Source organism: Oryzias melastigma, linkage group LG8 (assembly GCF_002922805.2).
Source record: "Oryzias melastigma strain HK-1 linkage group LG8, ASM292280v2, whole genome shotgun sequence".
In the NCBI taxonomy this organism is placed as follows: Eukaryota; Metazoa; Chordata; class Actinopteri; order Beloniformes; family Adrianichthyidae; genus Oryzias; species Oryzias melastigma.
Genome location: NC_050519.1, coordinates 12,242,124 through 12,258,565, shown reverse-complemented (window position 1 = coordinate 12,258,565; position 16,442 = coordinate 12,242,124). Strand labels below are relative to the sequence as shown.

The 16,442-nt window shown below is 37.0% G+C and overlaps 2 protein-coding genes and 1 long non-coding RNA gene across 3 annotated transcripts; 2 read left to right on the top strand and 1 right to left on the bottom strand.

Moving 5' to 3' along the window:
- Nucleotides 1-210: 210 nt before the first annotated feature.
- On the bottom strand, nucleotides 211-2,820 carry LOC112146450. The gene is made up of 3 exons (XR_002919274.2): nucleotides 2,430-2,820; nucleotides 1,930-1,989; nucleotides 211-884 (listed from the first exon to the last, which is right to left on the bottom strand). It is a non-coding gene; the product is annotated as an uncharacterized LOC112146450 (long non-coding RNA).
- A 555-nt stretch (nucleotides 2,821-3,375) lies between these two features.
- On the top strand, nucleotides 3,376-8,446 carry LOC112146455 (ras-related C3 botulinum toxin substrate 1). The gene is made up of 6 exons (XM_024272288.2): nucleotides 3,376-3,955; nucleotides 5,009-5,080; nucleotides 5,530-5,647; nucleotides 5,850-5,912; nucleotides 6,658-6,817; nucleotides 6,921-8,446. The coding sequence occupies exons 1-6, from the start codon at nucleotides 3,921-3,923 to the stop codon at nucleotides 7,049-7,051; spliced, it is 579 nt and encodes a 192-aa protein (XP_024128056.1). The 5' UTR covers nucleotides 3,376-3,920; the 3' UTR covers nucleotides 7,052-8,446.
- Nucleotides 8,447-10,707: 2,261 nt separating this feature from the next.
- Nucleotides 10,708-16,290, top strand: LOC112146454 (ras-related C3 botulinum toxin substrate 1). The gene is made up of 6 exons (XM_024272287.1): nucleotides 10,708-10,958; nucleotides 14,605-14,676; nucleotides 14,848-14,965; nucleotides 15,229-15,291; nucleotides 15,763-15,922; nucleotides 16,011-16,290. The coding sequence occupies exons 1-6, from the start codon at nucleotides 10,849-10,851 to the stop codon at nucleotides 16,142-16,144; spliced, it is 657 nt and encodes a 218-aa protein (XP_024128055.1). The 5' UTR covers nucleotides 10,708-10,848; the 3' UTR covers nucleotides 16,145-16,290.
- Nucleotides 16,291-16,442: the final 152 nt, after the last annotated feature.

The window sequence follows — 16,442 nt, the reverse complement described above, 5'->3', positions numbered from 1 at the left end:
TTTTTTTTAACTACAAAAGTTTAATAAAAAAAAAAAAAAGACTGTAAATTTTCTGAATACCATAATTTGCTGCATTGGGCTTCTGTAAGCATGTGTGCATTTTTAAAAATTACTTTAGTCATTTTAGATGGTTTTATCTATCAATATTTGCAACAGCAAAACATGTATAAAAACTTGCTAATATATATGTATAAATAATACAAAAGAAAATGTTGCTCTCATTCATTTATTTCATCAAAGTTCAACTATTTTCATTGGTGCAACAGACTGTAAATAAAAGGTCAGTGCTCAGACCTTAAAAATATCTCGACACTAAACCAAACAAACTGATATACAAAAATGTAAGAAATAATTAATTCACCTCTCCAGTCAGACTGAGATACAGAATCACAGAAGGGAAAACCTGTTGATGAGAAAAATCCTGTGTAACATTTCTGGTTATCCTGTACATGCAAGATTTCCAGTCCAAGCAGTTCAGATTCCCTTAAATATCTGTAAAGAAAACAAAAACACGTACCGCCTGTATAACTAATCTCCCCCCTCATAAAGTGTCTGAGTCACAAGAGAAAAAACAAGCTTGTTTATGTCATGCTGTGAATATAAACCTTTCTAGGAGGAAAGCAAAGTGCATCCAGATTTTGGCTGTGAGGTGTCACAAAGTGCGACCTGAGACACATCGGACAAATGAGCGACAAACAAGTGACAATCATCGCATTTCATATTCAGAGAGGGAACGGGGCAGTTTCACAGTCTGAGTAAACTGATCAGTAACTACGAGGCTTATTTTCTGTCCACATCCATCAGTCGGTCCTCATCGGGCGCTCCGGTTCCACACATCCTGACCACCTTTGACTGGCAAAGGCAGCAGATCTTTATGAGGGCACCTGATGAGGAGAGAAAAAGAAGTCACTTTACTGCATTGAGACACCCGCTTGATGATGATATTTTATTTTAGTAAAGGTAAAATAGAAAGTGAATATTCACAGGTAATTTTCTAAATATGTGCGGCGAGTGCTGAACTTATGTGTTACATGCATGGATCCAAACATTTAGCTTTGGTTACGCTAAAAATATGGATGTATTACGTGTGACAAACATGAACTATAGTCGGTTTTTGTGCCTGGTTGCACGAATTTATACAAATAACATTAGCCTAAAAAAAATGAATAAATATTTGAGTGAGAAAAAGTAAAACCTTAGAAATTCCCACCTGAATGCCCCAGACCAATTTTTTTTTCCCAACCAGTCCACCCACTACTTATTACTGTCCTGTTCTCTCTAATGAGCACAGATTCACTTTCAGATACCCATATAAACTCATGTGGATAAGTCGATTTATGGAGCGACTTGGATGAGCGGCCAAATGTTTCAAAGAAAGAAACATTTTTAAGACCACTTACGATGACTCAATCTCTAGACTACATCACCTGGATGAATGAGAAACTACACCAATATATAGATAAAGATACACATAGAAACATCCAACCAACAGTCGTCATGTCTTTGGTTCCATTTAAAACCCAACACATCCAAGTGTATCTTGACACAATTCAAATTTATATTCATAAATATTTACAGCTATATCTGTTTATTTATATTTTTTTATATCTATCAGTTATCATATTTCTATATTTATTCTTAAAAAATGTTATGTTTGGACATTGTTTTAAGACTGTTTCACAGTCTCGCTCCACACATGGATACAAATTTTTTGTTTGTGGGTGTCTTGTGTATAGTGTTAAAATAAATGTATCTCTTTCCCTAAAATTCTATATTTTTCTCTCTTTTAATAAACAACTTTAGTATAGGTTTTTTAATAAGCCATTTCCTGCTTTAAATATTATTTGAGTTGTACGGTATTCTACCAAATCCCCACATTTGCTTGCAAGAAATCCCCTTTTCAGGTAGCTAGAGCATGGCAGAGCTTACCGTTCACTGCTTAAAGCCCAAAGGTTTCACACTGACGACTCAATGGATTTCTATGTGGACCTGAGAAAAGACAAAAATTGTCACATTTTCCATTTTAAAAATTCAAGTGTCAATAAAAGCAGCTGATATACAATATTTATGCAGGATTAAAGGTTCATTTAAGGGTGAAAATATCTGTGTTGATGTTTTTCTTAAATGATCACACATTACTGAGTACTGTTCTTATTTTAGATTGAATAAAAACACTTCTTTTTTTTTTTTCTTTTTTTTACTAATATGAACTTGTTTCAATAATGATCAAATTTTGTTAATGTATTTTTTCAAATTAACAGGGCTAAGAGATGCTTTTTTAACCCAAACATATGTATTAGAGATTATATGTCGGTTTAAACTGGGATTAAATGACCATAAGAACAAAGGTTCCCTTCTAGCCCCCCATCAGCTGTTGGCATGGTGACAAGATCCCTCGTCAGTCTGAAAACAGAAGTGTAAATATTTACCTGTAATCTGACGTTGAACATCATTGAGGCCACCAAGTAAAAGTAGGGGAATCGTATTCTCAGCCGCCAAGCGAGATCAAAAAATATCAACAAAGTCCTCGTCAAGCCTTTGGAGAACAGTCCGTAAGTCCGACCAGCGGAGCCCGAAAACCGGAGCACAAGATACGACAGACTCGCCATAAAGCCCAACCCTGAGCGGTGTGTTGTTGGCTTACGAAGGCAACAGGCGAGGTGAAGCTACAATGGCTGTGGGTGGTGGATGAAGCTCCATTACTCTATCTTTCACCTACAACGAGCTCCATCTTTTGCTGCGGTGGTGCTGGCAGCTGCTCCACCCTGTAAGTTTTTCTACCGGGGACAAATATCACTGTGACACACGGAAGTGCAGGAAATCAGGGTTAAAATGAACCCCGAGTTCAGACTGAAAAGACTCAAAGGTCTGGGTGGTGGCTAAATAAAGATGTCCACCGATCCAACTACTTTGTTTCTCATTAAACTACACACAAAAAAAACAACATAAAATAGGTTTTTAAAGTAGTTAGCACATATGTGTTGACTTAGCACCATTAAAAGGCTGGGAAAGTTGATTTAAAACAGAAACTTAACTACTCATCAAAAAATCTTAAAAGAGAAAAGCAAAACAAAATTGGGGACTAATTAATTATATCAACTAATCATTGATTGTTTTAGATGTCTAGAACAACAAAACATTTTTGTATTATAATTAAATGTTCATGGGTTTGTTTAATTCTTTATTTAAGAATGTAATGCACATTTGCTGGTATAATTGAATATAATTTATTGTTGCGTAGTAGTGGAAGAGGAAACTAAACCTCTAACTCCAATTTAGAGAATTAAATTTGCCTGGAAGGCAAAATGTAGGGCACGTAACCTGAGAGCAAAAATTCCATTGTAATCCATGAAGCGTAAAAACTGACGTCAGTTCCTCTCTCGGTGTCACACCGTAAATATTCCGTCTACTATGATTTCTTTTATTTTGTTTTCATTAGACCATTGTCTTTTATTTTATTTTTCAAAAACTAATAATCAACATATTTTAGCTTTATGTTTTTGATCAGTAGAGTTTGATATTTTTAACTGCCTATTTGAGACTATCTTTTCTTTTGGTTAAGGTGTCTGTGGGCGTGCGCCGGATGCCCTATCTTGTAGAGCTGGCTTCGGTTTTTTTCTCTCTCGTTAGGGGTGGTGGCCGCTGTTTTGCTCCGTAACTCATAGAGCTACTCACGAAAGCATGGGAATGTTGCTAGGGAATTTCTGAGTTAAGTTGACCTAAAGTCCGAGTTGAGTCGTCGCAACTTTATTTAACAACGAGCCGTTCTCCCTTTAGGAAGTTTTGCGTTAGCACGGTCGGCTATTAGCAAAAGACTGTTGGGTAGTTTCACTTGAGAGGAGTTGCGGACAAAGGAAAAGCGACTCGAGCTAACGTTAACTGGCTCTGAGCTAACTTAGCATTCCTGTAGCTCCGGCGCAATGCAGGCCATAAAGTGTGTCGTTGTTGGAGACGGGTAAGTTAAACCTAACTAAAGTGACGGGTATATTTGATCTTTAATCGATAATTTTGGTGGCAAAACGTCATTAATGTCGAAACGTTGTCATTCGACATCCAATTGGTTAAACTATTTTGCGTCTTATTTTTGAACTGGTTAAGTTAGCTAAGTTATCAGTTGCAATATTGGACTTTCAGATACTTTATGTGTGCTATGTAGATCATTTTAATGTCGTTGTTGTGTTGATATTTCCCAGGGCATTTTGTTGTTCTGCATTAACCGTGTTCTAGATTTTCCCTTATTTACACAAAAGTTAGTGAATTGATCTTAAATGATTTTGCTTTAAGTAAAGTTATTTTCTGAACAAAATAAACAATAATACTATTTTTTTAAGAGTTGAAATTCATTTTCTTTATTGGCAGTGTTGTGTTGACACGGGCGTGTTTTTGTGTTACCCAACACTTAAATCAGTAGGTTTTGTTTGCAACAGTTTAAGACAGGATTGTCAATGTGCTAATATTGATACTCTGGTGTGTAATATGTTAGAGATAAACACACTTGCAACGTCTTGTCGAGGGTGCGGTTTGTCCCACTGGAGCGGAGTTGTCCATCGACCTCCGACTTTTGTTTTGTTTTCAGTTCCGGCTTGAAGAAACTCTTAAGAAGACAGCAGTTCTTTGTAAAGTTTCACAAGTTTAAAGAATCTGCTTACTCATCAGCTAGTCTGGGAGAAAAAAAAGCGAATTTCCTGAAATCAGTGCACTCATTTTTATCACAAGACTTCTATAAAACGAGATGATAATGATTGTAAACAATCAATTATTGATTTTATGATATTGGATTAATTTGATTCTGCTTTTTATGATGAAGTGACTCATAATTTTTCTTCCTCTGTTTGTTAAAAACCAAAACAAACCTCCATATACACCTTCAAACCATATAGTTTTAGTTATTTCAGATAATTTGATAATATATTAATTAGAAAGCTTGAACTAGTTTTAGGGTTTGTAAATGTTGGATAATCAACCTACTTAAACCTGACTTTAACTGAACAAAACATCTCTTTTTCAGTGCTGTGGGTAAGACATGTCTACTCATCAGCTACACCACCAATGCCTTTCCAGGAGAGTATATCCCCACAGTGTGAGTGTTTATTTATTCATGATGGCTAAGCTGTCCGTCATTCGTCTTCTGGACAGTTGTTGCGTAACCTTCTTTATTTCTTCAACTGGTTTTATGGGAGAAAATTAGTTTCCTTGTACGTGAGAAGTGACTATCTTTTCTGCAGGCAGCTGTTTAGATTCAGAGCAGCATGTGTAAAGTGGAATGCATTTTCATTACCAGAAGTGCGACTTGCTATTAACTTTGTGCTTTATTTTTGTATCCTTTTTGGGAGTTTGATACTCTTCTTTTAGATTATTACAAAATGTACATTCTACTTTTATGTCAGTTTGAGAACAAGCTGAAAATGTACACTGCTTTGATTTTTGACAAAAGACCTTATCTGTTTGTTTTATCTAACGTTCAAAGAATTTCATAAATCTGTAGCAAGGCTTGAATGTCAAAACTGAGTTTGTATAAATGCTTCACAGGTTTGACAACTACTCTGCTAACGTTATGGTGGATGGAAAGCCAGTGAACCTGGGCCTTTGGGATACAGCAGGACAAGAAGATTATGACAGACTCCGCCCACTTTCTTACCCACAGACGGTACAATGACTAAAATAGTCAGACAAGGTGTCATTTAGTTAATAACCTCTGTAAATAATTCTTCGGGAACATATGAGGCAAACGGATGTAGAAGGGAGTTTTCAAGAAAGTTGAACACACTTGTCTTAGTGATTGTTTTTTCTGCTCAACAGGAAATGAATTTCATGGACTCTGAACCCTTTTTTTGTCCTTGTCTTACCAGGATGTGTTCCTCATCTGCTTTTCACTTGTGAGTCCAGCCTCATTTGAAAACGTCCGTGCCAAGGTTAGTGGTGCACTAAAACACTACAGAAACATCTGGATTGTCATGCCTGTGAAAAACCATATGAACCATTTTTGGACAGCTTTTACAGCATATTTGAGTTTTGATTATTGTGTTTCTCAAAAGTGTTGGGAGAGCCTTGTAGCTTTGTAGAAATTTAAATGACAAAATAATCTGTCACTTCTTTTTCTTTGTTTTAAAGTAATACTACAATAGTGCCAACGCCTTGACTTTTAATTTTGCTAGCTGTATCATTACAGAAGTGTTTTTCTTTTTTAATGTATAGTTTATTTTTTTATTTTGAAAAATTATTGAAAGAATAATACCCATCAGAGTGTGTTATCAGTTTACTTTTTATGTTGTATACTGGACAAAAACACATACGTTTTATCCGTATTCAATTATTAATGTTGACTATCCCCTAAGAATTTTATTTTTTATGTTTATTGCATTTTTTTTGGATATTTTAAAAATTCAGCATCAATAGTAAAGTCAGATCACAATTTAAGAACCCAGTGAAGCAGCAGGCGTCATGGCTCTTGTGTTTTGAAGAGATAGAAATACACAGGAAGTTGCATTTTCCTTTGACTCTAAAGTGGTGTCGTTTTTATCTATCTTTGACAAAACAGGAGTGCTTTTTCTTATTTTGTGACATTTTAAGCCTAAAAAGGGAAAACATATTTTATCTTAGTTGTTGCAGCTATACATTTGGATATATCTGTTAAAGTAGCTTTATGTTTTTGTGTAGTGGTATCCCGAGGTGAGACACCACTGTCCCAACACTCCCATCATCCTGGTGGGAACTAAGTTGGATCTAAGAGATGACAAGGAAACCACTGAGAAACTGAAGGAGAAGAAACTCTCTCCTATCACTTATCCTCAAGGTCTAGCTATGGCCAAAGAGATCGGTAAGTGATGACGTTTTTGCTTTAATTCACAGAAATAAGTAAATCCGTAAAGAGCCACGTTCTTTTGGGGACTTATAGACCCTGCTTGTAATTTTTTTCTCAGGTTCTGTCAAGTACCTGGAGTGCTCTGCCCTGACTCAGCGTGGCCTTAAAACAGTCTTCGATGAGGCTATTCGGGCCGTCCTGTGCCCTCCACCTGCAAAGAAGAAGAGCAAGAAGTGTTCTCTCCTCTGAGACGTCCTGCAGCACAGCAGTTTATAGGGGGGTGTGACTCCTAGTGGGGAGGGCGCCTGCATTCACAGGAGAAACACACTAGTATGTAAAAACAATGTGCTTCAGATTCTTTCCTTCCATAAGTGTAATTACAGCTGTTTTGATGAAAAAAAATCAACCTAGATGTAGGACAGGGGTTTGGACTAAAGTGAACCCTTGATATTGTATACTGTACAGACAAAGCTATGAATTTCTCGAGGCCTTCTAAAACAGATTGGATGTTTTGTAAAAAAGACAGACAGTAGAATGTCTTCATTATATTCTCCCACTGGTTATCCACCTTTTTCGTTTACAATCTTTGTTTCAAGTGGAAGAAATGTTGCCAAATACATTCTGCACACTGTATTTCAAGCAAAAAAAAAGGAGAACCAGCGATTTGTTGTGAGTTTTTAAGGATCGACCTGACAGTTTTCTGTTTCCCAGCTCTTCGATCGATGGCGTTTTTGAGTCACAGCTTCAGTCTGTGAAAGCAGTTATGTCGTCCCACTGTAAACAAAGATAAATAACCATCTTCTCATCTCAAATTATCCTCCAAACACTTCAATCCTAATGGCAGTAGCTGTTCGGTCCAAGAAAAAAATGTCTGGAACACTGAGCAGATTTTTGACAGTGCAATCAATTCCAGTATTTCCTGCTTTCATTCAATTGGACGTACCAAAAGTATTCCCATTTTCGCTGGCCTTCCTGAGATTTTTCAGCTGTTAAGATGATTAATGACATGATTCTAAATCAGAACAGAAATGTTCAGATGTTGTGATGGGGGAGTAAGAGCACATTTAACACTCTAAGGGCATTTATCAATTTTTTTTTGCAGCACATTGATTTTTTTTTGTAAGCATCACTACTGGCTACGCAACATCACTAAGAGGAGCATTTATGTCTGCCAATAACGGTAACCAAGTTACTGTCAGTTCAGTGTAGTAAAGTAAAGCGTGTACTCATCTTTTTGTTATAATCTTGATTTGATTCTTTTATCCTTCTTCACAGACGTTACACATCCTCACTGTACCGTTTCACTAACACTATGAATATCTTTTTTTTTACCTCTACATTTAACGCTACCTTAATCTTCCTACAAGCCTAGCTTTTTGTAATTAATGCTTATAGCATGTCTGTGCATCATATACTGAAAACTAAAATTAGAACTGCTAGTTATATATTTTTGCCTATTTACAAAATGTATTTGAACTACTAGATCAGGGGTAAAGTACATGTTGCTCATCGGTATTGTAGCCAGATATCAAACTGTGCTTTTATTCAAGCCAATGTTGTGACGTTTTAGTTTTATGCAATAAAAAGCTATTGTCACTTTTTGAAGAAGCCAATAAAGTAAATAAAACATTTTTTGCCCACTGGTGTGATTGTTCTGTGCTAGTTTTTATTAAAGTATACAAATATTAAAGATTTTCTTGCTCATTTGTGGTTGCAATCAAATTGTTGATTTTTAGTTTAATGTCATGGAAAATGTCTATACAATGTTCTTTGTATCACTTCATCAATGGAAAAAAAGTATTTTTTCAGTTAAATCAACTAAAATACACATACTATGAGTGTGGAATTAGAAAAAAATATATAATCCAAGGCAACAGCAAAATCTGATTTTGTTGTTTAAAACATTCACTTTGTTTATTTTTAATTATTTTCTTTATATTGCTAGTTATCCACAGCAATGGCTTGGATCTAAAAGAAACATATTGTAGGATAATTTACATTTGCTCCTATTTTTAACATTAATTCCTCAGCTGCTATATTGCTGTCATAATTTGGATTACATAACATTTCTAAACGATTTTTTATAATAAATGGTTTGGCATGGAGATTTCATTGCAGCCCCAAAGACATTGTTTTGATATGACAGTTGATGCAAACTACATTAAAAACCACAATCTAAACATACAGCTTTAAAAAGGAAATATTCTATAGTTATTGGTAATATTTGTATTATTTTTTATTTTTGCTCTTTGACATAGTACAAATGTTTGTACTTGCAATTCATAGACTAACAACTGTACACGTCTAATTCAGAATTTAATGAGAAAGAAAAAGTTGACTTTTAGATTAGAAATAGAAATCAACTTAACTAATTTAAATATATCACAGTGGAATGGTAATTTACTTAAACTTTTTTTATAATGTACAGATATTTGGAACACTTTTGGGCTTCCTACTTACAATCTCTTTACATTGCAAACTTATGGCAAAGAAATGTTTCTAGCATAATTATTAGGGATGTAACATTTTGATTTATATCATAATTTCTGTTTGACAATCTGATTCATAGTCAATTTTGGTTCATTTTGAACAATCCGATTCGCTGACCTAAAACCAATCCAGGACACCATTAGCCACAAATTCAAACAGTGTGACTCAGAAACAAATACCTGGTACTGAACAATGCAGGTGAAGTTTTCCTGATTCCTTGTATTTATTTATTTTTTATTTTTTGCAAGATAATCAAGTGTAAATTAAATGTGTGCAAACAAACAATAATGAATGGCAAATCCATTCACATTTTATTTTTTTAAAGTTCAGCCCACTGTTGTTTTTCCACTCAAAAATAATATAAATTCAACATTATTAGAACATTATTCCACACTGTATGGGCACGTCTGCAAAATTGCAAAAGTGTTTCCACACATTTGGCTTGATTTTGTTGCCATCCCATGTGGCTGTACTTAGTCATTTTTACCTTATTGTAAAATAAACTTACTGTGTCTCAATCAAAATGATATTTTCCAATGTGGATTATCATTTTTTTTATTTTGACATTAATTTTTTCACCCATAATAATTGATTGTTATTTTGAGTTTTTTTTATATTACATAAGGTTTGGTACATTGTAACCACCCCACTTTTTATATGAGCCATCTTTGCCAACCTTAAATATTCTGGACTCACCACCTAAGGAGTTTGGGCGTGACACCTGGCATGTACTGCATTTTTGTGCTCTTCCCCCCAGTGAACATCAGCCAAGAAAGTTTTATTCTGAAACTAAAACATTTATATTAATTTAAACGCCACTTACAGTATTTGTGCATTAGTATTTAAATTATGAATGGATAGAACAATGTTGTCAAAGAGCTAAACAGATTGTGAGTTCAGGTTTGAATCTTAACATCTCAAACAAAATAAAAGTAAATGTAAAAAATGTTTGGCTTAAGTGTGAAATAAATACATAATGCTACTATTGTGGTGCAACATGCATGGTAAGTTCTTGTGGAATAATTGTTAAAAAAAATAAAAGCAGTGTGATATTGACAATATAACATTCATATTACATCTTAATCTACATGAATATGACAATATAATAATCATGTACACTAAGATGTGATTTTGTACGACTAAATCATGAACACAGAAGTTTGTAACTTGCTAACGTGCACGTAAAAATAGCAAGTTAGATATGCCTTTTTGGCTTTTAAGTCCTGGGACTTCCTGGTTTGGCCCATACAGAGGTGTACATCATTGATCACGTGACGTGTGCTGCACCAATTGCAGCCTCTGAAAGTGTAACCGGGACTTTGAAGCTTTATCTCGGAAAGTGAGCGATTGCCGTCACCGGTATGCCAAGAACATAACTTTAGGAAGCGCTTAGGAATGTTGCGAGGTAAGTCTGAATAGTGTTACTGTACGGTTTCTCTCCAGAAGTGTTTCTGTTGTACGAAAAGCTGTGAGCGGGCGGCTACTAAACTGTTTTTCTGGCGAAAAATCGCGGACGACGTTTCCCCGCTGTGGGCTAGCTTAGCATAATCGGTCAAATGGCTCGTATGCAAACAGAAAATAGACGTGGTACACTTACGTCGAAGAGCTTAAAAAGATTTAGCTGCGGCGAATTACAGACCATAAAGTGTGTCGCTGTCGGTGACAGGTAAGTTAAAGTGTATTTGTTTGTTTGTCTGATTGGTTAACTGCTATGTTGGAAACAGCACAGGACATAGTAAAATAGAATATTTCAACTTAAATGGATGGGTCAATATTACTAAAAATAGTACAAATATTGAACATCGTTTTTGGAATTAATCCTATAGAAATGTTGATTGTTTTTTTTTTTTCTTTTTGTGAAAACTCATTCATCTTTTTGAAGTATTTTGAGAGCTGACAGAGGACAGCTGTTGATCTGGGGGTGACTGGAACTCTTTCCTGTTTGTACCTGTTCCTCTGGCATCTTCACACAGTATGTTAGAACAGTGCTTCTCTCCACGCTCTCTTGCATGTTTTCTAGCCTTTCCTGCTTAATCACAGCTGTCTTTGATGAATGTATTTGCTAACTCTCTTCCAAAGTTGATGGTTAGCTAAATCCTGTGCAGGTCAATGTGCAGTTTAAGGTCACCAGGAGTTTAAATCACAGTTTAAGGGCACTCCAATGAAAACTATGTTTTGTTGCATTTTTCAGAAGATGGTCGACATACTTTAGGAAAATTAAGCTTAAAATAAAGTATTTCTTTATTCAAGTTGTGGTAAATCAGGACCAGAGAAAGGTAGTTTGTCACTCTCTCGGAGAGTGAGATCAACAGGCAGATTGGAGTGGCGTCCGGTGTTTTGTGGTCGCTGCACCTGTCTGTTGTGGTGAAAAGAGAGCCAGGCAAGAAAGCAAAGCTCTCAATTTACCAGTCGATCTTCGTTCCAGTACTCACCTATCGTCATGAGCTCTGGGTCATGACTGAAAGAACAAGATCCCGACTACAAGTGGCTGAAATGAGTCTCCTCCAGAGAATGGCTGGGCGCTCCCTTAGAGTTAGGGTGAGAGGCTCGGTTATCCAGAGAGAGCTCGGAGTAGAGCCGCTTCTCCTCCACATTGAGAGGAGCCCGTTGAGGTGGCCCAGGTATCTGGTCTGGATGCCTCCTGGTTGCCTCCCTGGAGAGGTGTTCTGGGCATATCCCCCTGGGCAGAGGCCCTGGGGAAGACCCAGGACACGCTGGAGAGACTACATCTCTCTGCTGGCCTGGAAACACCTCGTGGTCCCCCCAGAGGAGCTGGAGAACATGGCCGGGGTGAGGAAAGTCTGGGCATCTTTGCTTACACTGCTGCCCCCACGACCCGGTCCTGGATGAGCGGAAGAAGATGGATGGATGTAAATCAGTAGCAGATGCAAAAATGCAGTTTGAAAATGCTTGTAGCTGTTACATACAAACTACAATCGGCAGGCCACAAGTTTCCTGCTCTGCTCCATTCAGATGCATCCACTTGCAGACAAATTGTTCCATTAGTGTTTTTGGATGTATTCAGACTGGACACATTTGGTCCGCTTAAAGTGAACCAGAGTTAGTGTCCCTCGATAATCCGGAACAAGCGGACCCTGTTCTGGGACAAAAAACACCCTCTGACCCATCTTTTGAGGTGGTTTGGTTAGTTTCCAATCAGACTGAACTTCGGTTCGCTCTGAAATTCTTCAGTCTGAATATGGGCCGTGCTGAGACCGGAACAACTGAACCAAAACGGCCACTTAACTGGTCAGTAGTGGTCAAACGTGGAGCAACGATGCAACAGCAGCTCATTAAAATATAGTCAGATGAATGTAGGGTCATTAAAACAACTTTTAATGTGATACACATTATTGCTTCTCACACTGGTTTCCCAACAATTTATGTATCAGAAACACTTATCACTGTACCGCGTAGCCGTAGTGTCCCTGGTAACTGCCTTGCAGCATGACTCCGCCCTACCAAAGTGGCAGTAAAAAGTGTTGAACCTGCCTTTCATACAAACATTCAAAATTGGTCAGCGAAATCAAAAGTTTGAATAAGTGACCAATCCTAGCAAGGCCGACTCTGATGGAGACGGAACATCTCCGTTGAAACATGTCAGGTATGATTTAAATTGAGTGTCTGATAACAAAATAATCAAAAGAGTTAATCCTAACAAGTTCAGCACTTCTTTCTTTTTTTGCTTTGACCCGCCCCTGTACCTGCTGGCCAATGACTGGAGAGATCTTTAATCACGTGGTTTTGTTTACAAGCTTTGGTCTGGAAAACAATAGTCTGCTTGACTGCAGTCTGAATACAGACCAAATGCAAGATTCGGGACTTGATCCAACAAATTAAGTGGACTCCGTGCAGAAGAAATAATTTTCCCAGTCTGACTACACTCTGGTTTTCTTCGTCCAAGCTGGCATCTGACTCAAAACTTGTATGTCTGCTTAGCTCTGATATTTCTCACAGTTTTTGTTGTACCAATAATGTCTGGTTGGGGGTGTAAGGGGGCTATAAGCTAGCGAGAGAGAGTGTAACTAAGGGAGGATGAAAATCGGGGCAGGCTAACTCCATGCCAACAGTCCCTCCTGCAACTCTGAGGTGAATTTCTGATGAACTCTTGTTGTTCTGCTGAAACTATGTACTTGAAAATGACTTTTTTTTTTCAATTATGGCTAAAAGTGGCATAATCATCATTAATAGACCACTTGGAACACTTTTAATTGTAGACGGTAGACAGGATAAGTTGAAACTATATACATTTTTTTTTTTAAACGCTTGTGGTCTAACTGGTGTAGGATCTGACTCAAGATCCTTGTAAAGACCTTTCTGAGCTGGTCTGCAAAATCTTTCAGCACCTGACCGTAATGTCATCAGGTATCACAGTCTTTCTCTGGGTCATATGGAAGAGCCTCTGTGGCCTATTGGCTATAATTCAGCTATCTTCAGTGGCTCTGCCTCAAAATGGACAAAGAAGAGGTTAAGCTCCTCTGCCAGTGTCGGATCTTCATCAGAAGCAGAAAATCTCAGCTTGTGGTCAATGATGTGCTGATCCTCGCCTGTCTCCTGTTGATGCCAAAGTTGTTCTCAATCTTCTCCTTATAGTCCATCTTTGGCCATTTTATAAAAGCTGAAGATTAAAGCAAAATCGTGTTTGAGGGGATGTTTATTATTTCTAACCAGTATTTCATAAAGTAACTTTGTGGTGAATCTGTAATTTTCCTGTGACATTTTCAATGAATCACAGGAGAAAAAGCTTAAAAAGGAGAACTAAGAAGACATTTTTGAAAGAAATTCTCACCCCCAAAATAACTATTTCCTTTATTTTCTTGACTTTGCTAAAAGTAAACCCACAATGAAAGCTACAGTTAAGTGGAATTTAGTACACCGTATATTTAAATGTTTGTAGATGTAAATGGTAAATCGCATATACTTATATAGCACTTTTCTACCTTCCTTGAAGGCCCAAAGCGCTTTACAGTCACAGACCCATTCACACACATTCACACACTGGTGGTGGGTCTGGTGCCAAACACTGGCACCAACCTTCCACCAGAGGCAATTTGGGGGTTAAATGTTTTGCCCAAGGACACTTCGATACATGGGCGGGTAAGGCAGGAATCGAACCCCCAATCTTCCGATAGGGAGTCGACCCCCCCAAGCTTGAACTTTGGTGATATTTATTCCAACATTTCAATAAATTAAGTTTTTTTATTATTGTTAAAAAAAATCTAGGTTGCCACCAGTTTAAATCTGTCATAAGAAGCTTGTGATGTTTTTTTATTTTTGCCTTAAACACTAACACGCTCTCCCTCTCTTCTCAGCTGTGTCGGTAAGACCTCTCTCCTCGTCACCTACACCAGCAATTCCTTTCCTGAGCAGTACATACCAACAGTGTGAGTGTCTGAGCCGTTTCAGTCTAGAAAACGATTCAGAAAATTACTTTTCAAGAAAACGGATCCATGATTTTATAAATTCATATTGCAATTTAAATGTGGTGTGTCTTATTATTCAAAATTACAATTTACCTTGCCTTACTATGCATCATTGCTGGTTTTTTTTCTCAGGTTTGATGAGTACTTATCAGAGGTTTTATTGGATGGTAGACCGGTTTCTCTGCACCTTTGGGACACAGGAGGACGCCCTGATAATGATAAACTCCGCCCCCTTTCTCATGCAGAAACGGTACAGTGACCGTCAAGCACACAATATGTTAATTTTTAAGTGGTTAAAGTTCCACTCCAAACATATTTTTTTCCATCATAAAATCATTCCCAGTGGTCTTTTAATTATGATTATACAGTTTTTAGTCAAACAAAAATCTTTTGTTTTTTAAGACGTATTTTCTGCAGAGCCGCTGGAGCTTAATATTTCAGATAATTCAAAGAAAGCAGATTTAAGAAAATATGAAAATGCATCTAATTTTCATTTTCTCTTTGTCTAACCAGGATGTGTTCCTCCTCTGCTTTTCACTCGTCAGTCCTGCCTCATTTGATAATGTTTGTGCCAAGGTGAGTTGTGCCTGTACAGGTAAGGCTAAACTCTATAAGACGTTAATCAGTAGTGGGATATTCTATGAAAGGATCAATTTAAGTCATTGTGATATAGTGCAGCGTAGCTTAACTATAATATTATCAATTCTTTCAGAATTATTTTTAACTATCTTTGAGCCTTTTTCTAAATTATCTGTTGACAGTTTAAATAAAGTCATTTGATAAGGCGTAACCTAATTGTGATAAAACCGCAAAATGTTTCTGTTGTTGGCTTGGCAATATTGTCTTTGGCTAAAACTGGCTTAATTTCTTATACATGAAGCTGCTTCTAGGTCATACAATTAAACTTTTTATCAAAATGAGAAATTTCATCTTATATGAACATTTTTTATTGTTAGTGGAGCGATATATATATATATATATATATATATTAGATTTTTACCAAAGTTAGATATTTATGTACATCTTACATTTGTGTTTTTTGTGTAGTGGTATCTGGAGGTGAGACACCACTGTCCCAACACTCCCATCATCCTGGTGGGAACCAAGTTGGATCTCAGAGATGACAAGGAAACCACTGATAAGCTGAAGGAGAAGAAACTCTCTCCTATCACTTATCCTCAAGGTCTAGCTATGGCCAAACAGATCGGTAACTGATGTGTTGCATGTTTTGGATCAGTAAAGAACCAATTTCATGTGGGAACCTAAAGGATCTGCTTGTAATCCCCCCCCCCCAGGTTCTGTCAAGTACCTGGAGTGCTCAGCCCTGACTCAGCGCGGCCTTAAAGCAGTCTTTGATGAAGCTATTCGAGCCGTCCTGTGCCCTCTACTCGAAATGGACACGGAGAGCAAGAAGTGTTCTCTCCTCTGAGACGTCCTACAGCACAGCAGTTTATAGGGGGGTGTGACACCTAGTGGGGAGGGCGCCTACATTCACAGGAGAAACACACTAGTATGTAAAAACAATGTGCTTCAGATTCTTTCCTTCCATAAGTGTAATTACAGCTGTTTTGATGATAGTTTCAATAATGAAACTTCATTTGTATGCTGTACAGACAAAGCTGTGAATTTCTTAAGGCCATTTAAAATGTATTGAATGTTGTATAAAAATTAAAATCTATCTTTGGTGCAATTTATTGAAAATACAGATGACAGTGTCTTCTTATTTA

Coding starts and splice junctions, on each gene's coding strand:
- LOC112146454 (XM_024272287.1), top strand. CDS start 10,849: ATGGCTCGTATGCAAACAGAAAATAGACGTGGTACACTTACGTCGAAG. Junction 14,677..14,847: donor GAGCAGTACATACCAACAGT/GTGAGTGTCTGA, acceptor TTTTTTTCTCAG/GTTTGATGAGTACTTATCAG. Junction 15,923..16,010: donor AGCTATGGCCAAACAGATCG/GTAACTGATGTG, acceptor CCCCCCCCCCAG/GTTCTGTCAAGTACCTGGAG.
- LOC112146455 (XM_024272288.2), top strand. CDS start 3,921: ATGCAGGCCATAAAGTGTGTCGTTGTTGGAGACGG. Junction 3,956..5,008: donor TGTGTCGTTGTTGGAGACGG/GTAAGTTAAACC, acceptor TCTCTTTTTCAG/TGCTGTGGGTAAGACATGTC. Junction 5,081..5,529: donor GGAGAGTATATCCCCACAGT/GTGAGTGTTTAT, acceptor AATGCTTCACAG/GTTTGACAACTACTCTGCTA.